The following is a 23,213-nucleotide window of genomic DNA, read 5'->3' as shown; positions in this document are numbered from 1 at the left end:
TATGCACAATGTTCTAAGGTCCAGGCGTGGAAGTGGCACATGGTAGAAGGTTAGAAGAATAATATTTATAGTAAACCAAAACCAAACCTGTTGCCCTCAAGTTGATTCTGACTCATAGCAACCCTAGAGGACAGAGTAAAACTGCGCCGTAGGGTTTCCAAGGAGCGTCCGGTGGATTCGAACTGCTGACCTTTTGGTTAGCAGCTGTAGCTCTTAACCACTACACCACCAGGGTTTCCTAATATTTATAATAGCTAACAATTATTAAATATTTAAGTGCCAAGGACTGTTATAAGCCCTTTGTGTGTATTAGCTCTTGAGGAAGGTACTATTATTTTCACCCCTATTTTACAGATGGGAAAGCCAGGACCAGAGAAATTAGTAGCTTGCCCAACACTAGGGGAAAGCATTTGAGCTGGAATACAAACCTCGGTATTCTTGCTCCAGAACTGGTATTAGAATCATTTATGCACGCATGCATGTTGGAAGTTTCATTTTTGAAGCCCTCACCATATCGACCAACCCTACCCAACCCATTGCTTTCGAGTCACTTCCAGCTCATAGTGATCCTATAGGACAGAGTAGAACTGCACCACGGGGTTTCCAAGGACCGGCTGGTGGATTTGAACTGCCAACCTTTTGGTTAGCAGCTATAGCACCTAACTACTATGCCACCAGGGTTCCGTTCAGCATAGAGATGGCATTCCTAACCAAAAGACTAATTGCGATCACCCAAGAAGAGAATTTAGATGGAAAAGACAGCTGAGAACTGAGCCATTGTGAAATTCCAAGGTTAAAGTTTAGGAAGAGAAGAAGGATCCAGCAAAAAGAACTAAAAAGGAGCAAACAGTGAGGTAGGAGAATCTAGAGAACATGGGCCCAGGTAGTCAAGCAATGAAACTGTTTCATGAAGGAGAGAGGGAGCAATCATGTCAAATCCATTGAGAGTAGAGGAAGACGTGCACTGAGATTGAGCTGTCGGATCTAACAATGTGAAGTTCATGGGTGACCTGAACAAAAGCCTATTCAGTGGGTAAAAAAAAAAAAAAAACCTGACTGCAGTGAGTTGAATAGATGGGAGGGGAGGAGGTGGAGACAGTGAGCATAGACAGCTTTCTCAAGGAGCTTTGTTAGAAAGACACAGAGGAACGTGTCTGTAGGGAGAGGGTCTTGTAGGGGCAAGGAAGGGTTTTGAACATTCGAAGTATTTCAGTACATCTGTATGTTGATAAGAATGAGCCAGTAGAGAGGAAGAAACCAATGGTACAAGAACAGGAAAAGGAATGATTGCCAGAACAAAGTCCTGTAGGATGTGGCAGGGGGGCTCCAGGACACAAATAGGGGTGCTGCCCTTTCTCAGTAGCACAAAGAGAACAAGCACGTAGCAGGAAGACGGTAGGGTCAATGGATCCAGATGTATATGGGCTGGTACAGTCAGGGAAACATGTAGAAATTCTCTTCTAATTGCAATAATAAAATACTGTTAGTGATGTAATAAGATGTAAGATGATCTTCTGAGAATCGGGAGAGGGAAAGGGAGGAGAAGGTTTGAAATTGTCCTCTAGGACAGGAGAGTGAATAAAAGAGGGCGGTAGATAGAAGCTCACTTGAAGTGTGTGGTCATAAATTTAAAGTAAGACCAGTCAGGTTGGTTGTATGTGTTTCCATAGCTGCTGTGAGCTGCACCAACGTGGCATGTAACTAGTACTGGAGTATGACACGCAAGCTTGACGAAAGCAAGTGAGCCTAGTGTGATCATAGCGAAGGGCTGTGATACGAATCCTTACCTCTTCCTTATAACTTCAGGGGAGTGAGCAACAATGAAAAGATGCTGGGCCAATAGATTGGAGGTCCCAGTAGGGCCAAACTTACTTAAAGTGAAGATATAAGAGAAAAAGGTAGGCACTGGTGTTCAGACAGTGGGGCTTGGTGGAGCCATCTCAGATCTTGCTTGAGGCTGAGGTGGGGTACACATGAGGGGCTATACTGGTCTCCTAGGCTGCCGAAACAAAATGCCACAAAGAGGGTGGTTTTAAACAACAGAAATTTGTTGTCTCACAGTGTTAGAGGTTAGAAGTTCAAATCGACATGTTGGCTGGGTCACGCTCCCTCTCAAAATCTTTTCTCTTTTCTCCCAGGTCTTTCTAGGCCCAGGTGTTCCTTGGCTCATGGATGTATTTTCACATGGTCTTCTTTCCTCTGCCTGTGTCTCTTGTCCTCTTTTATAAAGACACCACACAGATTGGGTTAGGACCACCCTACACCAGGATGACCTCATGTTAACTAACAACATCTACAAAGACCCTAACTCTAAACAAGGTCATGTTCCCAGGTACCAGGAGTTAGGACCTCAACAAATCTCTTTGGGGGACACAATTCAACCCATAACAGGGGCCATCTTACCTGAGGCAGATGAAGCTCTAAGCATGCCCTTCAACCCTGTGCAGACCAGTTGAGGCTAAGAGCCTCCGATGAGACGTTCCACTTGATGTTTACGAAGTACTTGACTTCTTTTACGGTTATGTAAAACCTGTAGGAGCCCTAGTTCTATAATGAAGTCCAATAGCCAGCTAACTTTCTGGGAAAAGAGTAGTCTCAATGATCATTGCTTACCAAAACCCTCCCCTAAACATTTCTTTTATAGTGTTTGCCTCACTGGGTTCTGTAGTCATCAAGGCTCCAAAAGCCCCTTCCAAATGCTTTTCACTTTAGATACTATCTCAGCATCGAATCGTACCTGCCACTTTGTCTCTTAATCACTGTAACTTCCAGCTAGCTTCAAAACTGGCAGAGACCTACAGCCATGCAATCACCTCCTGTAATAACACAACCAGTCCATGTGTCTTATTTTTTTGACTTTGGGTAAGTGGGGATGGAAGACAATTAGAAGAAAGGGAGATCAGTGTAATTTCTCACTAACTGAGAAATTACACGCAAGCTGCAAAACACCAGAAGTCTCAGGAAGATGGCTGCCTCAAAACCAAACATAAATCATACTTGGAATATGGAATTTTAATTTATTTGGCAGCAGCCCTGGAGTCCCAAGCTGAAGGACAGCTCATTAAAATTGCTGCTTTAACCATGGTCACTCAGCTGAATCTTTACATAAGTGCCTTTTGTCTTAAAAAGAAATGAATGTTTGAGATCAGCTCAAGATGTGAACCCGCTTGCCGGCTTTCCCTGGGAGGAGAAGGAGTGATGGGCTAATAACATCATTTCTGTATTTATGATCCTATAAAACTGACAGTCATCAAATTTTAATGCCAGCGGTAGCTTTTCTAGCAATTTCAACAAGAGTCATCAACACCTGGCATTTTGCATAAAGGAATAGTAATGGCCTATGGAGCCGAGCTTCAGAAGAATCCTCTGTGAAGTGTGTCTAAGCCCAAGTCACATTTCTGTGGTCACATTCCCTCAGGCTAAATGCAGAGATTTTTTCCTGTACTTGGTGTTAAGAAATCCACACATTGTGTATAACTTCAGAGTTCGTCTCCCTCTCGCTTTTATTAAATGTACCCCATTAGCACCAAGAATAAAGAGCCAGAAGTGAAGCGCGTCATTCAGACTCAGGGTCCCTGCACTGAGAAGCTCCTAGGCCAGGAGAAGATTGACGACAAGGATCTTACTCCAGAACCAACAGAGAGAGAAAGCCTTTCCCCGGGAGCTGGCGCTCTGAATTCAGTATTTTTATGCTTTCAATTTTGATTCTGATATACGCAGTGAAGCATGTACCCAATATTCTCTACTTTCAAATGGCTATCTGATTGCCCCAACACCATTTATTAAAAAGCCTGTTCCCCTCCCCTAGTGGACTGAGATGCCACCCTAAGCATACAGGGATGTTCATTGTTACTTGGCTCTAATTCTGGAATTGCTCTGAACTTGCTATGGTGTTCTGTTGATCTGTTTGTCTACTCATCCAACAACACCACATTGTTTTAATATCTGGTAGGACTAGCTCTCCCCCCACCCTTTGATATTCTTGCATGTTTATTTTTCCATTTTTAAAACAAAAATCCTCTTAAGCCAACAATATAAATGGATTGAAGTCTACTGAATACACGATTCACAAATCGGGGTAACTTTCGACTAGAGAGTCAGAAGTGTTCTTAAAATGAGAGAACCTTGAAACTTTATTATACCAACTCTTATTGGCATTGCCTTGCAAAAAGGGCTGGAACAGAACTGATAAACAATTTGTGGTCAGGAAGGATTTGATACAGCATTGCCTCGAAGAACAATTAATTACTGATTTACCCTAAAAGAACTCAGTCTGATTTTTGGAGCCTCTGTTTCCAGAGACTGTCCAACTTCTTCAAAAGAGCACAATGCCAGGGCAAAAGTCTTACTGTTTCTCTAGCCCATTATCTGACTCAAAGGTGACTTTTAGAAAACCAGTTTCTTCACAGCTCAAGGTTCAAAAGGACATCTAAGGGCAAATGGCCTGGGTGGGTCACCCCAACTCTGTGAACCCCAGTAATCTGGATTCCAAGAGAATTAAAACTGCTTCTCACCATAAAAGGAAAACAAACTTTGGAATCAGTCTAGTCTCAGAAAGTAATTTGATGGGTTTTAAAATTGAAACAAAGCTGTTAAATTTTGCATATTAATTTGAGGAAAATTGACATCTCTATAATGTTGAGTCATCCTATTCAAAAACGAAGAACATTTTTGCTTTTGTTCAAGTTCACTTTTGGATCTTCAGGAAAGTTCTGTAATTTTCCTCACGTAGATTTTTGTGAACTTAAGTTTATTCCAAAACGCTATTTTTTTTCTGTTATTGTCACTGGGGTCCCATATACTTTCTTGTTTTTTATTGTAAATATATATGAAAGCTACTTTTTTGCTTTTTTTATGTCCTGCTCCCATTCTGGACTCTTGTATCGTCAGTATGCATTTAAGACTTGATTCTCCTGGCTTTCTTCAGGTACATTATCATACCATGGAGGCCTGGTGGCACAGTTGTTAAGGGTGCAGCTGCTAACCAAAGGACCGGCAGTTCGAATCCACCAGGCGCTCCCTGGAAACTCTATGTGGGAGTTCAACTCTGTCCTACAGGGTCCCTCTGAATTGGAATCAACTGGACAGCAACGGGTTTTTTGGTTTGGTATCCGCAGAGCCTACAATAGTGCTAGGTACACAGCAGGTACTCAATAAATATTTATGAATGAGTTGCCTTATCCGGTACTGAAAAGGTAGTGGGTGATTCCAGGCAACCTGCATCATTTCTATTTCTGACTTCTTAGTCGAAGCGGGCCTTTCCCAAGGCGGAGCTGAGACTTCCTTATAGATTTGGGGCTGCTGCTGAGAAGGAACCGCTGGGTCGGGGCACCACCCAGCCCCACAATCCCTCCGCCAGAGACCAAATAAGGTAGAACTCAGATCGCCTACGGTCACGTGAGCGCCCGGGCCCCGCCTCGCGCACGCGCAGAGGGCCCACGCCGGTCGTCAAGGAGCGGGCGCAGCCTCAGAGACCTCGGCCTCGCCTCTGGCTCCGCCCAGCTCGCTCCTGGGGGCGGGGCCAAGGCCCGGCCGGGGGAGGAGGCGGGGCGGTGGCTGCGCGCGTGCGCGGAAGCGAGCTGAGGGGCGGGAGGGGCGCAGCGGCCGGCCTGGCTTGAGCGATTGGAAACGAGATGCAGGTGAGCGTGGTGGGCGGTGCGGGGTCTGGAGGCCGCGGCGCCCGTTTGTCCAGCTCGGCCCGAGCCGGCGGCGGACGTCCCGACCGGCCTACGGGAAGCGCCGGGCGCCAAGGCGCGGGAGGAGCGCCGCGCGCATCGAGGCCCCGCGCAGGCGCAATGCGGCAGGGCGGGCGTGGTCCCGCGCCGGACCTGCGGGCTGGGCGCCCCGTCCTAGGGTGACCCCCCACTTAGTGCCCCGGCTACATCGCTTCTTTTGGGCGAGGTCGGCTCCTCCCGGGGTCTGCGAAGGACTCGCCGGATCCCACCTGACAAAATGACTTCCTGTTCGTTAACTCCCGTGGTGGCCTGAGCAGGTGTGTTATGGACCCATTGTACAGATGTGGAAGCGGAGGCTCAGAGGAGTGAAGGATCTCGCCGGAGGGTCCCACCACTTAAAACTGGTGAAACTCGTGGTCTTGTCTCCCTCCCCACCCCGCCCTCGGTGTTGCTCTTCCGATTGGGGTGCGCCCCCTTTTGAATACGGTTGTTCCAGCGCGTCAGTATTTTTCTAAATGCACGTGTGTCCTAGGCTTGTGGTAGGGATTAGGTGAGTCGTTGTTAGGTGCCGTCAAGCCGGCTCCGACTCATAGCGACCCTGCTTACCACTGAACGAAACACTGTCCTGTCCTGCACCATCCTCACAGTCGTTGCTGTGCTTGAGCCCTTCATTGTAGCCACTGTGTCAACCCATCTCGTGGAGGGTCTTCCTCTTTTTTGTTGACCCTTCTACCTCACCCAGCATGATGTCATTCTCCAGGGTAGTGGATGTGGCAAAAGAATTGGAAGAGTGCCCAGCACCCAGTGCTCAGTGTTAGCTGTTGTTAACTGCTCCACGGGGTCTCAGATCTTCCTCTCAGGTTTGGCCCCTAGAGAACTTGGTCAGCCTGGTGTCAGGCTCTCCTCGTCCCCTTTGAGTCTCCTGCAGCCCCTCAGGGCTTTCCGATGCTCAGAATGTCACAGTCTCTCTGCTCTTGGGTCCTTGCACCTGCTGCTCCATTTGCCTGGAAAGTTTTTCCCAAGCCGTCAACCCGGTAATTGGTTCCTTCCCACCATTGGGTGATGGTTAAATGTCACCTTTTCTAAGAGAACTTCTGTGGAATGAGAGCCACCTGTAACTCTTCAGCAGTGTGGTTGTTGGTCGTTGCCCTTGCTGCACCCTGTAAATATGTATCTTTTGGTTTATTTGTTCATTGCCCGTCTCTCCTTCACTGTAACATAGGTCACTTGGATTCACCCCACTTCCCTACTGCCTAGTGCAGTAATTTATGTATAAAACTGTTGCTGTGGAGTTGATTCTAACTCATAACGACCCTACAGGACAAAGTAGAACTGCCCCACAGGGTTTCCCAGGCTGTGAATCTTTATGGAAGCAGACTGCCACATCGTCCTCCTGTGGAGCGGCTGGTGGGTTCAAACCACCAACTTTTTGGTTAGCAACTGAGTGCCCCCAGGTCTCCATTATTTATAAATATCTGTTGAATGAATCACTCTGAGTCATTAATAGAAATAATGAACAGCAGTTAGGCTGATGCCCATCGTATCGTGAGTTACCCAAGATAAGCTATTCCTTGGGTGGAGGGGAAGGAATGTAGGAGCAGAACAGACGCTATGGGCATTTGACACCTTCTCAGAGAGAGGCTGCAGAATAATTTGGCTTGCATTCCTCTCTTCCACCACCTTTCCCATTCGACTCCTTGCCCAATATGGCGCCCTCCACACTGGGCTTTGCTCTTATGGTATCCTTGACTTTCCCCTTCTAGGACCCCAATGCAGACACCGAGTGGAATGACATCTTACGCAAAAAGGGCATCTTGCCTTCTAAGGAGAGTTCGAAAGAATTGGAAAAGGAAGCAGAAGAGGACAAGCAGCGAGCCCTTCAGCAGTCAGTTGGTGAGCTTGCTCATGGTCTTCATTTGCTGTCTGTCTGGCTTAGGGAGCAACTTTCAAAACCTCTGACTGGTTTGGTTAGGATCCTTTGAGCAGGAGTCAGGAGACAGGGACTTGAATGCTGGCCTGGAGACAATCCATATGGCCTCAGGCGAGTCACAGGATGTTTCTAGCCCTCGCCTTCCTGGGCTGTGGAATTAGGGGGACTTGAGAGGCTCCTTTCAGTTCCATAGTTCCTTGTCTGTGTCAGGTGAAGCGTATGATGACCCTGAAGAAAATATATCTGCATCTGACTTTCTCGTGTGTGATTCACTGTGCATAATGTTAGAGCCCTGGTGGCGCAGTGGTTAAGAGCTCGGCTGCTAACCAAAAGGTTGACGGTTCAAATCCATTAGCCGCTCCTTGGACACCGTATGGGGCAGTTCAGCTCAGTCCTGTAGGGTCGCTATGAGTTGGAATGGACTTGACAGCAACGAGTTTAATGGATAATGTCATGAAAATTTGTTCAAAAGAAGTTTTTAGTGTTTGTATTCTCCTGAGGTTATACTTTGCTGTCTCTGTGGTTTGACTGATAATACTGAATTAAAATAACTTAATTTGGGAGACATGAGATGTTTGCGATATGTGGGGTGGCCATACCACCTGGATTGGAATCCATCGGGGTGCTTGTAAAAATAACTCCCAGTCCCTACTGAGTCAGACCAGAGATGGGGCTCAGGAAGCTCCATGGTAAACAAGAACCCGAAAGGATTTCTGATGCATGCCAGGGTTTGAGATCAGTCGATCACAGGGGCCAGTGCCGTTGTCCCCTGTTCCCAGCTGATTTAGAGAAAGATTTATTGAGGGAGGGATTTATTGCCAAGCGTTCACCCAGCAAATGTTTATTGAATGATTACTATGTGCTGCGTGCTATTGTACGGAAACCCTGGTAGTGCAGTGGTTAAGAGCTTGGGCTGCTAACCAAAAGGTTGGCAGCTCGAATCCACCAGCCACTCTTTGGAAACTGTATGGGGCAGTTCTACTCTGTCCTGTAGGGTCGCTATGAGTTGGAATCGACTTGATGGCAATGGTTTTTTTTTTTTTCCTATTGTAAGGGTATCTGGTGGTGCAATGGTTAAAGGGCTTGGCTGGTTACTGAGAGGTTGGCAGTTCTAACCCACCCGCCGTTCCATGGGAGAAAAGACCTGGTGATCTGCTCCCGTAAAGATCACAGCCTAGGAAACCCTATGGGGCAGGATTTGCCGGTGGGTCTTATATGGGGTGTGAGAGGAAGATGAGCCAAGGATGACAGCAAGGCTTTGGGCTTGAAGAACTAGGAGAACAGAGTCACCAGCAGCTGTGATGGGGAGAGCTGAGAGACAGCGGGTTTGGAGGTAAAAGCAGGAACTCAGTTTGAGCCATCTTCAGTTTGAGATGCTTATTAGACAAATGGAAATGTTAGGTGGGAAGCTGGGTCTGGGCTAGAGGCATAAATAGTTGTCAGAATATTGATAGTATTTAAAGCAATGAGTCAGTAATTGATAAAGAAGACAAGGAGTCCCCCAGGTCTGAGCCCTAGGAAACACCAGTCAGTGAAGGGTCAAAGGAGGGCCAGCCATAGAGGCCGGAGGAGGGGGTGTCCTGGAAGCCAGGGTAGGAAGGTCTTTCAGGGAGGAGCAGTAATCGTTTGGGTCTAATGCTGCTTATCGGTCAAGAAGGACAGGGACCAGGAATTGCTGGAGACCCTTGTGGACCTTGATTAGAGCGGTTTCTTGGAGTTGATGAGGGGGACAAGAGCCTGATCTGATGGCCAGAAGCATGAGTGTGTATAGCAATAAGAATAAGCTACTGGTTTTATAATTATTGGTTAGAAAAAGATAGGCTGCCTAACCCTCATAAGAAAAGACCAAAAAGTAATGTGATAATCCCCTTTAGCTCCAGGAAGGGCGTGCTCCGGGGGTGGGGGACACTGACTAGGTTCCTTGTCTCCTTGGTTGTGATGAGAACCGTTGGCACACCCTGCCCATGAGAACCTCCTCATCCCTGTCCTTATAACTGTGCCGAGGTAAGACAGTCAAGCCTCTAGGTGTCGACATAGTTACAGCTTTATAAAACACCTCAATTTCTTTCTTATTAGCGTAATGCTTTAAATACTTGGTTTTGGTGGGCTGGGGATCTTCTGATGTGGCGTGTGCATCTTGAGGAGAAAAGTGAAGACAAAAACAAAGTGCACGCTTATTTGTCTTTTAAATGTTCTGCTTTTTGCTAACGTAACTATTTCCAGTGAAAACGTATGAAGATATGACATTGGAAGAGCTGGAGGATAATGAAGATGAGTTTAACGAGGAGGACGAACATGCTATTGAAATGTACAGGTCAGTGCTGCCCAGAGGGACCGTTGGGTTTTCTGCTGGGTAATACAACGAGTGTCCTGTGAAAAATGAATTTCCTGGCTAAGATAGCATTTGGGAAGGACTAATTAAATAATAATATAGCAGATTACAGTGAACTGGTCTTAGGTTTTGTCATGAGGCAAATAAACCTGGACCTTTTACAGAGGTTGCTGTCTGAAAGATAGATGTGTGTGTATACATGTATGTGTGCACATGTATGTGTGTGCACATATATGTATGTGTACATCTGTGTGTACATCTGTGTGCGCATGCATGTATGTGTGCACGTTTGTGCGTGTACATGTATATGTGTACATGCTTGTGTACATGTATGCGTGTGTACATCTATGTGTGTACATAAGACGTTTTTGTCCTGTTGTGCAGGCAGCAAAGACTGGCTGAGTGGAAAGCAACTAAACTGAAGAATAAATTTGGAGAAGTTTTGGAGATCTCTGGAAAGGATTATGTTCAAGAAGTTACTAAAGCTGGTGAGGGCTTGTGGGTAGTCTTGCACCTTTACAAGCAAGGGTGAGCGGCTCTTATGCGTTGTCTTTAAAAATGTTCGTTTGCATTTATGTCTTGAACACCTTGAGCTTAATCCGGGTTGTCATTTATTTTATTGGTGTTGTTATGTGTTTTCTTTAAATTGTGCTTTAAGTGAAAGTTTACAGTTCAAGTCAGTTTCTCATACAAAAACTTAACGTACACATTGCTGTGACCCTAGTTGCTCTCCCTGTGATGAGACAGCACACTCCTCCTCTCCGTGCAGTATTCCCCATGACCGTTCAGCCAGCTCCTGTCCCCCTCTGCCTTTCCATCTCCCCTCCAGACAGGAGCTGCCCGCATAGTCTCACGTGCCTGCTTGAGCCAAGAAGCTCATTCCTCACCAGTATCATTTTATGTCTTATAGCCCAGCCTAATCTTTGTCTGAAGAGTTGGCTTCAGGAATGGTTTTAGTTTTGGGGTAACAGAGAGCCCAGGGGCCATGTCTTATGTGTTTTGATTACTCATTTTCACAAACCTTATTTTTTTTTTAATGCCTAATTTTCATCTTGAGATTTTCAAGTTACTATCTCGTAACTAACGTATTATATTCATGTCTGTGTTGACATGTAGTAATAAAGACTTTTGTTGGAAGGGAATTCCTAAGTTATTTACCCGTCTGGAAAAGGTCTGGCTTTTCAGAATTCAGTGTAATTCCTCACTCTTGTAGATGGCAAGGGTGACCTTTATAATAATTTTCTGTGGGAACTGCTGCAGCTGTTCTCTGTTGCTTCCCACCTGCCTGGTCTTGTTCTTCTGCGATAGAGTCGTCAGTTGACTAGGAGTTTCTGTAAAGCAGGAAATGCCTTCTGACCTATCTTGCACATTCTAAATCTTTTTTTCTTTTTTAAATGCACTTTAGATGAAGGTTTACAGAGCAAATTAGTTTCTCATTAGGCAATTAGTGCACATATTGTTTTGTGACACTGGTTGCCGGCCCCACGACATGCCAACACTCTTTTCTTCTCAACCTTGGGTTCCTTATTACCAGCTTTCCTGTCCCTTCCTGCCTTCTCGTCCTTGCCCCTGGGCTGGTGTTCCCATTTAGTCTCGTTTTGTTTTATGGACCTGTCTGATCTTTGGCTGAAGGGTGAGCCTCAGGAGTGACTTTAGTACTGAGGTAAAGGGTGTCCGGGGGTCATACTCTTGGGGTTTCTCCAATCTCCAAGACCAGTAAGCCTGGTCTTGCCTTTTTTGTGTGTGAGTTAGAATTTTGTTCTACATTTTTCTCCAGCTCAGTCTGGGACCCTTTATTGTGATCCCTGTCAGAGTAATCTGTGGTGGTTGCTGGGCACCACCTAGTTGTGCTGGTCTCAGTCTGGCGGAGGCTGTGGTAGTTGTGGTCAGTTATTCTTTTTGGACTAATCTTTCCCTTGTGTCTTTGGTTTTCTTCATTGCCCCTGGCTTCAGATGAGGTGGGACCAGTAGAGTATCTTAGATGGCTGCTCACAAGCTTTTAAGACCCCAGATGTTACTCCCCATAGTAGGATGTAGAACATACTCTTTATAAACTGTGTTATGGCGATTGAGCTAGATGTCCCGAGACCTCACACATTCTAAATCTTGAATGTTCTCTTATTCAACCTTACAGAAGGGTTGTAGCAATTATTTTTTACATTTAAGTTATTTTTCTGTCTTATGATTGAGCTAGATTAAATCGGACTTTGATTTTGAGTTCTTAATTTTTCCTGAATGCATTAGAAAGGTTTTTAAAAATGCTAGTTATCTTGGCCTAGAGTAGCATCATATGTGATGCTAATATGAGGTTTTACACAGGGTAGGAGGGTAGTTGAGCTTTCTTTTGTATAAATGCAGGATCACAACAATTCCTTCTCTTTTTTCTTTCTGTTTTATAGGATCCCCCTCTGTGCCCTGATAAACCAACACTTCAGTGGACTTGCAAGGAAGTTTCCTGATGTTAAATTTATCAAAGCCATTTCAACAACCTGTATACCCAATTATCCTGATAAGAACCTGCCCACAATATTTGTTTACCTTGAAGGAGACATCAAAGCTCAGTTTATTGGTCCTTTAGTGTTTGGTGGCATGAACCTGACAAGAGACGGTAAGGGGGTCTTACAGATGGAGGGAGGAATAATACTACTGAAGAGAGTACCCACTCCTAAACATGTGTTATGAGGATTTGCTCAGTTCATCCTTCCTCTGTGTGAGTGGTGGCTAAAAGGGAATAAGCACATTGAATCCCTTATTTTAGACTAGTAATCAGAGCAGTGGTTAAGCGCTCGCTTGCTAACCAAAAAGACTGGGAGTTTGAATCCACTAGCTGCTCCTTGGAAACCCTGTGGGGCCATCCTGGTCTATTCTCTAGGGTTGCTATGGGTTGGAATTGACGACCGCAACGGGTTTGGTTTGGTTTAAATCAGGGCAGTTAAAATGAGGTCTGATAATTTTCAGTTAAGGAAGGCACAGGGGATTTAAAGATAGGTGTTTTCTATATTAATATAGTTTGTTTCCACAGTTTAATGTGTTGTGTTCTGAGTTGTAGCTCAGCGTCACATCATTCATTTTTTATTTCATTTTCATGAACATGTTAGTCACAAGTGCTGATACACACACGTTAGCTTTTTCTATGGAAATATTTTTGCAGTTGAATGTCTTAGTAGCTTTTCAATTTAAATTAGAAGTGTATTTAATTCTACCTCTTAACTCCCTGAAGGATATGTTTTTTTATTCCTTTGCACCTGTTACACCTGGAGATGTCAGTATACATATGTACACACAATGTGTGTACATACAATGTGTGTATATCGACCCAAGGCCAGAAGGCCTCCCACCAAGTGAAATTCTTTATCTCCTTACTGAAATATTCTATCCGTCTATGCTTTACTGGTCTTTAAAAACATAATTTTAAAACATGACTTTATTTACTACTGCGGTCCATTGAATTACTAAATATGATCTTTCTAGCTATGCATGGGGCCCTGGTGGCACAGTGGTTAAGAGCTTGGCTACTAACCAAAAGGTCGGCAGTTCAAACCCACCAGCCGTTCCTTAGAAACCCTATGGGGCTGTAGGGTCACTATGAGTTGGAATCAACTTGACGGCAACGGGCTTGGTTTAATTTTGGCTTAGCCATGCATGGTCTTGTAACTCCCACAAAGTGATTGGGTGGGACTATGCAAATACAGTGCTTGTGGCCCACCAAGGGAATTGGATGGCTTACTAATAATGCAAACAAGGTACATGACGCCCTTGCTGGGATGAGACCATGCAAATAAGGTGTATGAAATCCTAGCGAGGGGATTGGTTAGTTTTGCCATCCCACTAGGCTTAAAAGAAGCCAATCCCAAAGGCTGAGGAGAGGACCTTACTACTATCAAGGAAGAAGAGCTGGGAGTAGAGTGTGACCTTTGGACCTGGGGTCCTTGTGCTGAGAACCTCTAGACCCAGGAGACAGAGAGCTGTGACACTGGAGAAGGCGTGAGAAGTGGCAGCAGAGAAATGGCAGCAGCAGAACCAGGAGACTGGCATGAGGAGGTGCCGTGAGCCTCCCAGCCCACGAAGCAAGTGGCTACGGTGGGAGTCCTGACCCGTGGAGTGAGAGCTGGGTGCCTTTGGGCCAAGGCTTACTGGTGGAGTAGCTTTCTGTGGGTACTTGTTGACAGAACTAGAGAGCTTTGGAACACTTGTCTGAGCAAGGCAGAGGCCAGGCTGAGGGTCCAAGAGCCAGAGAGAGGCCTGCCTGTGGGCACAGCTGAGAAGAGGCTGTTCTGATGGAAGAACTGTATCCTGAGTCCTTCCTGATCCTGAATTGTAACCTTTTACTTTCCTAGTAAACCCCATAACTGTGAGTTCTGTGTGGCTATTGCAACGAATTATCGAACCCAGCAGAGAAGTAGAGAGTGTCGTGGGAGGGACGGCTGGTTTCAGAATTGATGAATAGGGTCGAGAGGGGAGGTTTGTCCGACCTCTGCCTCATGGGGACCTGCCTTGGGCTGATGCCCATCTTTCTTGATTTTCTCTCCTCCCCATCATGAAGTTAGAGGAGGTAAGATGCCACATTGCTGCCATTCTTACAGCTACTAAGATACTCATCTTTATACACACATGCACAAATATGTATATAAAATACAACAATTTTACAGTCATTTTTCTATTGTTCAAAGGCATACAACATTTCAAACTAAATATTTTGCATTTTATTTTGACCTTTTTGAAAGTACCATAAGTGCAGAAAGATAGGTATACAATAGTAGTTACAGTCTTTGTTTCTAGAAAAAGTCATATTTGAGGATTAGCGAAGTTTATATTAATAATGATTATAGCTTATAAATAAACAGTGGCATTAAATACAGACATGTATCTCCCTGGTGGTACTGGGCTGCTAACTCCCTGGTGGTACTGGGCTGCTAACTGAAAGACTGGAGGTTTAGAACCTACCCAGCCACTCCATGGGAGAATGACCTGGCGATCTGCTCCCATAAAGATTACAGCCCAGGGAGTCCCATGGGGCAGTTCTGCTCTGTTACACGAGGTCACTATGAGTTGAAATCAACTCGACGGCACCCAACAGCAGCAACAATGTGGATATGTATTTTTTGAGTCAAGAATCAGAAATCTTAAAGAGTTTTGAGAAATCTGTTGAATTTTCATAACATTCAACCACGCTACCTAGTGCTGAAAATACTAGTGTTATTCACATCCCTAGAGCGGTTTGCAGATTAATATGGTTTCAGTAAAACCGGTTGTCAGATTTGTGCAGAAGCACCTCATTGGCAGAGTGTCACTTGTTGACGCATGTTTAAAGCAGGTGTAACTAAAGCCCGGGCTGTTGGTTTTACCATCTCTTGGCTAGTTCTCTCCTTCTGCCAGGGTTCTCGTCTACAGGAAGAGAGCCCCCCAGCTGATTTTGCTTCACGAACATCCCGCCCCCTTGGTGGTTCCACTGAGCGTGAGAGAGAGACGCAGGATCTGAGCCTTTAGTTACTGACTCTTTACTGTCAGGCACTTTTTAAGTTATCATTATCACTTGGTACAAATAACGCAGTTCCAGTGTGTCATGCATTTGTCTTTTGACTATAATAGACCGAGATACTGAGTGTGAGGCTCAAGAATTTCCTCTTTTTAACTAAAATTAGATGTAATTAGATGGCCAGCAGGACTGTGAAAATTATTTCCTTTAAGTGTGCCGTGCTGATTTCTTTCCTTTGTAATTGCCCACACTGAGAAACTATAGTCATTAGAAAACAGGTTTAGCCTTTGTATTTTTTAAAAAATCTCCACAAAGTTTCCAATTTCTGTAATTCTCATTTGATCTCATCTTTTAAAAAAGTGTTTGAAAGTATTTTCCATCTTCCTTTCCTAAAGGGCTGGCTTTTTTCCTCACTTCTAGTCATCTTAACATTATGGCACAAGATTCAATTGTCCTGAAATCTTGATGATTTAGTTTTTTTTTTTTGGAAAAAAATGTAACTTGGTGAACTTCAGGGTGTGAGGGGCCCCATCCAGGACCGCTCTTTAGTCGACTTGCTTTTTCTTTATCACGTAGAATTGGAGTGGCAGTTATCTGAATCTGGAGCAATCAAGACGGACCTGGAGGAGAATCCCAGGAAACGAGTAGAAGACGCGTTACTGTCGTCGGTGCGGAGCTCGGTCCCCACAAGGAGAGGCAGTGATTCCGAGGATGACTGAGGCGCCAGCATGATAACCTGCCGGGTGTTCTCGGTGTGACACGTTACCTGGATTTTTTAAAAAGGAAAATGCAGAACTTAATCCTTTAGTTTTTAGCCTTTTATATAAAATTATGTTGAAAATCTTATACATCTCAGAAATAATCATTGCTGGGAATCTTTTTAAATTTCATTGCAGCTCTCTTTTTAAATTAATGACATTTCCTTAATAAAAATAAAAACGAGATACTGGTATGGTGAATGTCTGTGTTTTCCTTGCGTACCTTGTAAGTAAGCCGTAAAAGTCTGTTCACTGCCTATTGACATGCACTATATAAAAAGGGATATGGAGTTTTTCAATGTGAACAAATTATACAGTGGAAAAAATTGTGAATCCGACTTTATAGTTACATTGTTGTTTATTTTCCTTATTCTTTTATAAAGGTAGGAACAGTACTATTAGCTCCAATAATACATAAGAATGACATCTGGCAAAAACAATCTTAGTATTCTATTTAGAAGAAAGGCAATAGTTTTATTGTGCTTTAAGTGAAAGTCTACAAATCAAGCCAGTCTCTCATACAAAAATTTATATATACCTTACTATATACTTCTAATTGCTCTCCCCATAATGAGACAGCACACTCTTTCCCTCCACTTTCTCTTTTCCTGTCCATTTGGCCAGCTTCTGACCCCCTGTGCCCTCTCATCTCCCCTCCAGACAGGAGATACCAACATAGTTTCTTGTGTCTACTTGATCCAAGAAGCTCATTCTTCACCAGTATCATTTTCTATCCCATTGTCCAGTCCAATCCCTATCTGAAGAGTTGGCTTTGGGAATGGTTCCTTTCTTGGGCTAACAGAAGGTCTGGGGACCATGACCTCTGGAGTCCTTCTAATCTCAGTCAGACCAGTAAGTCTGGTCTTTTTATAAGAATTTGAGGTCTGCATCCCACTGCTCTCCTGCTCCCTCAGGTGTTCTCTGTTGTGTTTCCTGTCAGGGCAGTCATTGGCTGTAGCTGGGCACCATCTAGTTCTGCTTTTGGGCTGATGTGGTCTCTGTTTTATGTGGCCCTTTCTATCTCTTGGGCTCATAATTACCTTGTGTCTTTTGTGTTCTTCATTCTCCTTTGCTCCAGGTGGGTTGAGACCAATTGTATCTTAGATGGCCACTTAGCTAGTGTTTAAGACCCCAGACGCCACTTTCCAAAGTGGGAAGCAGAATGTTTTCTTAATAGAATTTATTATGCCCATTGACCTAGATGTCCCCTGAAACCATGGTCCCCAAAGCCCCACCCCTGCTATGCTGGCCTTTGAAGGATTCAGTTCATTCAGGAAATTTCTTTGCTTTTGGTTAGTCCAGTTGTGCTGACCTCTCCTGTATTGTGTGTTATCTTCCTCTTCATCTAAAGGAGTTCTTATTTACTATCTAATTAGTGAATACCCTCCTCCCTTCCTCCCTCCCCCCTCGTAAGCATCAAAGAATATTTTCTCTTCTGTTTAAACTATTTCTCGAGTTCTTATAATAGTGGTCTTGTATTTGTCCTTTTGCAGCTGACTAATTTCACTCAGCATAATGCCTTCCAGATTCCTCCATGTTATGAAATGTTTCACAGATTCCTCACTGTTCTTTATTGATGCGTAGTATTCCATTGTTGAATATACCATGATTTATCCATTCATTTGTTGATGGGGAAAGGCAATAATTTTTATAAAACATCATTTTATCAAAGCCATAACTGAAAGATTCCAGTTACTGCCATCTTTCTTTTCTATTTCTTTTGTAGTTAAAATAGTTATTGCCTCAAACTGTTAAAATGTCGGCTAATCTTGATTATCGTAAAAGGCCACATGAAATTCTTTTTGGAAATGAGATATTGTCTTAGCTATCTAGTGCTGTTATAACAGGAGTACCAGAAGTGGATGGCTTTAACAGTTTTATTCTCTCACAGTCTAGGAGGCTAGAAGTCTAAATTCAGGGCACCAGCTCCAGGGGAAGGCTTTCTTTCTTGTCAGCTCTGAGGAAAGGTCTTTGTCGTCAATCTTCCCCTGGGTCTAGGAGTTTCTCAGTGCAGGGACCCCAGGTCTAAAGAATGCACTCTGCTCCCATCTCTTCTTTCTAGGTGGTAGGTGGTCCCTCTCTTCTCTGCTCATTTCTCTTATATCTCAGAAGAGATTGATTCAAGATACAATTTAATTCTGTAGGTTGTGTCCTGCCTCATTAACATAATTGGCTCTAATCTTGCCTTATTAACATAGAGGTTAGGATTTACAACATGTAGGATAATTACGTCATTACAAAATGGAGGATAAGTAATACTGGGAATCATAGCGTAGTCAAGATGACACACATTTTGGGGGAACAGTTCAATTCATAAAGGATATAAACAAGTAGATAAATTATACATCAATCATAAAAAAATAAAGTTTTCTGGACCAGAGTCCTTGGCATTTAGCACTTTCTGACAAATTGACATTGATAAAAAAATTTGGGAAGATATGATTTCCTAATATTTGTGCTGTATGAGGTAATGCTTAGTTAATGTTGGTTCGAATCTTAAAAATACAAGTCACTTTTTTTGGACTGTATTATAAAATTTGTTTTTGCTATGATTTAAAGAATAGCAAGCAGCTGTGACCTTTTTTTATCGGTCAGAAGTGGCTGTGTTAGTGAATATTTTTTTCTTATGTAAATGAGAGCCAGTGCTGTTGATGAGAATATAGCCTATGTAACAGTTTGCCTTAAAGGGTTTTTCATGAAAGTTTAATTGCAGGGTTGAAATAAACTTGGTCAGTGCTGTCACTTGTATGCTGGTTTCAAGGGTTTTGTAGGAGAGCTTCTTCCGTTGATTTTCTTTTGGTGGCTGACATTAAAATGAAATGCCACGGGAGAAACACAGGTGGGAAGCTCAAGTACTGCATCTGCTTGAGAGCTGTAATGCCCACACCACGGAGAGAGCTGTGTCCACAGTGGTGGAGGGTGGCAGGCGGCATTGTGCTGTGGAGCCCGTATTCACTCTGCCACTTTGATCTGTGTGTGTGACAACTGCCTCATCATCTTCCTTCCCTTCACACCAGACCAAAGCCCTTCGCTGAGCTCGTGAGAAGATTAGGAACTAGTGAGGTTGGCTAATGAGCCCTGACCAACAGAACACCCAGGACAAAGGCAGTTTTGTAGTCGTGTTGACTAAAACTTGATTTAAAAAGTTAATGTCATTAGTATCACTGAATTGTACCCTTAAAAATGGTTAGAGTGGCAAGCTTTATGTTGTATATATTTTACCACAATGAAATTCTAAAAAAGAATCATTTCTATCCCAAAAGTAGTGTTGTGATTAAGAGCCTGATCTTTAAGTTTCTGTAGTTTAATTAATTCTGGGAGACTTCCCCACTTCTCATTTCATTTGGAGGATGATTAACGTGACGTTGACAATAAGACTTGGCTCGTAAGCATTGAGTTCATCTAATTCCACAGCAAAAACGCATAGTAACCGGAGGAAAACAGACAGGAAGGATGCCTATAACCTGTCTTCTGGTGTTCAGTGGAAAGGGTTATGAGGAAGGGTTTTAGTCCTTTCTTAAGTGGGACTCAAGTGCTGGGTACTTCTTCCTTGGAAGTTCTTTCTTGGTAGTTCTCTGTCTTCGAAGAAGTACAGCCAGAGTGCTCATTGGAAGCAAAAGATGGTAAGACTTCTTACGTACTTTGGACATGTTATCTGGAGGGACCAGTCCTTGGAGAAGGACATCATGCTTGGTGAGGTAAAGGGTCAGCAACAAAGAGGAAGACCTTCAACGAGATGGACTGACACAGTGGCTGCAACAATGGGCTCAAGTGTAACAACAACTGTAAGGACAGTGCAGGACTGGGCAGTTTTTTATTCTGTGGTACATAGAACCGAATTGACAGCACCTAACAACAATGAAACAACAAAGCTACACTATTGTTTGGTTTTAAGATGGTTTTAGGGAAAGTTTTTGGTTTAAGGTTTAAAGATTATATCAGGGCAATAGTTTCAGGGGTTCATTCATCCTCCAAACATGGCTCCAGAAAGTTTAGAGTCCATGAAAATTAGAAATTCTGTTCTGCATTTTCCCCCTTTTGATCAGGATTCTTCTATGGAATCTTTGTTCAAAATGTTCAATAATGGTAGCCTGGTACCACCCAGTTCTTCTGGTCTCATGGCAAAGGAGGTAATTAGCTACACGTTCCATATCCTCCTCCTGTTCCTGACTCTCCTTCTTCCTCTGTTGCTCCAGGTGATTAGAGACTGATTATTATGCCTGGGACAGCTGCTTGCAAGCTTTGAAGACCCCAGGTACTCTGCAACAAATTAGGAGGTAGAGCAGAAGCACTAAACATTATTAAGCCAATTAACTGGGCTATCCAATGAAACCATGACCCTAAACCTTCAAACCAAGGAATCAAATCCCATGAGGTTTTTGGTTGCACATAATCAGCCTCAGCAGCTACTCTTTTTTGTTGTTGTTGGAAATATACATGTTATGGATTGAATCGTGTCCCCCAAAAATGTGTGTCAACTTGGCTAGGGCATGATTCTCAGTATTGCGATTGTCCACCATTTTGTGATCTGATGTTATTGTTCTATGTGTTGTAAATCCTGCCTCTATGATGTTAATGAGATGGGATTAGTGGCAGTTATGTTGAGTCAATCACTTTTGAGATATACAAGAGAGAAGCGAGCAGAGAGACAGAGGGATCTCATGCCACCAAGAAAGTAGTGCCAGGACTGGAGCGTGTCCTTTGGACCTGGGATCCCTGTGCTGAGAAACTCCTAGACCTGGGGAAGATAGATGACAAGGACCTTCCCCCAGAGCTGACAGAGAGAGAAAGCCTTCCCCTGGAGCTGGCACCCTGAATTAAGACTTCTAGCCTCCTAGACTGTGAGAGAATAAATTTCTGTTTGTTAAAGCCACGCACTTGTGGTATGTGTGTTATATCAGGACTAGGTAACTAAGACAATATCCATCATACAACTGCCACACAACTTATTGACAGCAATTTCAATAATTAGCTGTGCAACTTTACCCTTAATCAATTGATTTTTCCATCACCATTAATCCCCCTTACCCACCTCCCTCCCACCCCTGGTAACCACTAGTAAACTTCGTTCTCTATACATTTGCCTTTCCTTGTCTTTTTATAAAAGTGGGGTCATACAATCTTTGTCCTTTTGTGATTGGCTTATTTTGCTCAGCAGAATGTCTTCAAGCCCCATCCATACTGTAGCATGTATCAAGACTTCACTTCTGGTACTGGCTGAGTAGTATTCCACGGCATTTTTGTACCATATTTTGTTTATCCATTCATCTGTTGATGGGCATTTAGCTTGTTTCCACCTTTGGCTATTGTGAATAGTGTACAGTGAACATCGGTGTGCAAGTCTCTGCTTTCAAGTCTTTTGGATATATACCTAGGAGTGAAATTGCTGGGTCAAATGGTAGTTCTACTTTTAGTTTTTTGAGGAACTGCCACATTATTTTTCTACAATGGCTGTACCATTTTGCATTCCCACCAGCAATGAATAAGGGTACCAATTTCCCCACATCTTTGCCAACATTTGTTTTTTAATCTTTTTTTTTTTATCCTAGCAGGAGTGAAGTGGTACCTCACTGTGGTTTTGATTTGCGTCTCTCTGATGGCTAATGACACTGAGCATCTTTTCATGTGATTGGTGACCATTCGAATGTCCTCTTTGGTGAAATGTCTATTCAAGTTCTTTGCCCATTTTATGATTCGGTTATTTGTCTTTTTGTTATTAAGTTGATGAATTAGACTCTTGAGCTTCCATTTCCAATGTGTGAAGGACTAGATATCCTAAGTAACCTACCTGATGAAAACTCAAAATGTTCGATAAAACATTTTTTTTTTAAAGTTCTAAATGTGTCACTGAGCTGTCAAAAAAGGAAAGCATTCTCAGAGGCAAGAAAACAAAATGAAAGCAGGACTCCCAAAAAAGATAAGCAGATACTGAAATAGTTTTCTCACCAGGGGCATCTACCACACCTTGGTGCATTGAACTTCTGTGAGCTGGTGAGAAAAGTCAGAGGACCTACGAGACAACAACAACTAGACTGATTTCTCAACAGCATCAACAGAAGCCAAAGGACAGTGGAATGGTAAGAAAAAAATAAATATAAGCAAGAATTGTTAATACACAGTGAAGCTATATTTTAAGAATTATGATAAAATAGATATTTTCAGACACAGACTGAACAAGTTTACCACCAATGGATTCTCATTAAAAGAAATCTAAAGGATTTACTTTGTGTAGAAGGACAATAAACTCTGGTGGAAGGTTTGAAGTTCAAGAAAGCATGGTGACCAAAACAGAAAGAAGAAAAAATAAAGTGAATCTGAGCAATCATTAATTTTTCAAAACAATACAAATAATATCTTATTTGTGACGTTAAAAGGAAGATAGAACTGAAAAATAAAAAAAGGGACAAAATAGCGTGCACACTGAAGGGAGATTAATTGGAGTTCAAGTGTTCTTAGATCCTTAAAAATCACTCAAGATTGGCAAAGTCTTTAGACTTAAATATTTATGTTAAAAATATTTTAGTTAGCAATGAAAGAGAAAAAAATAGAATATAACCTTTAAAAAAAACAAACCCGCTGCCGTCAAGTTGATTCCGACTCATAGCAACCCAATAGGACAGAGTAGAGCTGCCCCATAGGGTTTCCATGGAGCGGCTGGTGGATTTGAACTGCTGACCTTCCGATTAACAGCCGTAGCTCTTAGCCACAACACCACCAGGGTTTCCTTTCAAGTATTAGGAGGGAAAAAATGAAACAAAACAAAAAAACGTCAGTTAATTCAAGGGACCAGAAAGGAACAGAAAAGACTGGGCCTTGGAAAGTCCAAAGTAAGAAGTCAGAAATAAACCCAAAACAGTAATCACGAGAAATCAAAAGGCAAAAATTATGAGACTGAATAAACACACAAACCAGCTATGCTGTTTACATCTGAAACACGGGCTTCTGAAAGACTGAAAGTAAAAGAATGGATCTTATATATCAGGCACATAATAAGAAAAAGAAAGATGAGAAAAAAAGAATCGAAGGTACATTCACTTCTATA

General features: G+C 43.3%; 2 protein-coding genes across 3 annotated transcripts in view; both read left to right on the top strand.

The window, feature by feature from the left end:
• NMS (neuromedin S) overlaps window positions 1-5,618 on the top strand; it is a 28,381-nt gene extending 22,763 nt beyond the window's left edge. The window contains exon 11 of the mRNA XM_049856373.1: window positions 5,432-5,618. Within this exon, the coding sequence (XP_049712330.1) occupies window positions 5,432-5,618 (187 nt within the window). The remainder of the gene's footprint in view (window positions 1-5,431) is intronic.
• On the top strand, window positions 5,535-16,364 carry PDCL3 (phosducin like 3). 2 transcript variants are annotated; one of them, XM_049856179.1, is made up of 6 exons: window positions 5,535-5,639; window positions 7,439-7,568; window positions 9,829-9,919; window positions 10,322-10,465; window positions 12,337-12,545; window positions 15,990-16,364. In XM_049856179.1, the coding sequence occupies exons 1-6, from the start codon at window positions 5,634-5,636 to the stop codon at window positions 16,130-16,132; spliced, it is 723 nt and encodes a 240-aa protein (XP_049712136.1). In that variant the 5' UTR covers window positions 5,535-5,633; the 3' UTR covers window positions 16,133-16,364. The 2 variants fall into 2 exon arrangements, with proteins under 2 accessions (XP_049712136.1, XP_049712135.1); XM_049856178.1 differs by lacking the exon at window positions 5,535-5,639 and adding an exon at window positions 5,999-6,079.
• The last annotated feature ends 6,849 nt before the right edge of the window (window positions 16,365-23,213 follow it).

This window comes from Elephas maximus, chromosome 17 (assembly GCF_024166365.1).
Source record: "Elephas maximus indicus isolate mEleMax1 chromosome 17, mEleMax1 primary haplotype, whole genome shotgun sequence".
Taxonomy (NCBI): Eukaryota; Metazoa; Chordata; class Mammalia; order Proboscidea; family Elephantidae; genus Elephas; species Elephas maximus.
This window is presented reverse-complemented; position numbering and strand designations above follow the sequence as displayed.

What these genes read in the sequence shown, in the direction of transcription:
- PDCL3 (XM_049856178.1), top strand. Translation starts at nt 6,017, where the DNA reads ATGTGGAAGCGGAGGCTCAGAGGAGTGAAGGATCTCGCCGGAGGGTCC. An exon ending in GGTCCCACCACTTAAAACTG is followed by an intron (nt 6,080 to 7,438) that starts GTGAAACTCGTG and finishes TTCCCCTTCTAG; the next exon opens with GACCCCAATGCAGACACCGA. An exon ending in CATGAACCTGACAAGAGACG is followed by an intron (nt 12,546 to 15,989) that starts GTAAGGGGGTCT and finishes TTTATCACGTAG; the next exon opens with AATTGGAGTGGCAGTTATCT.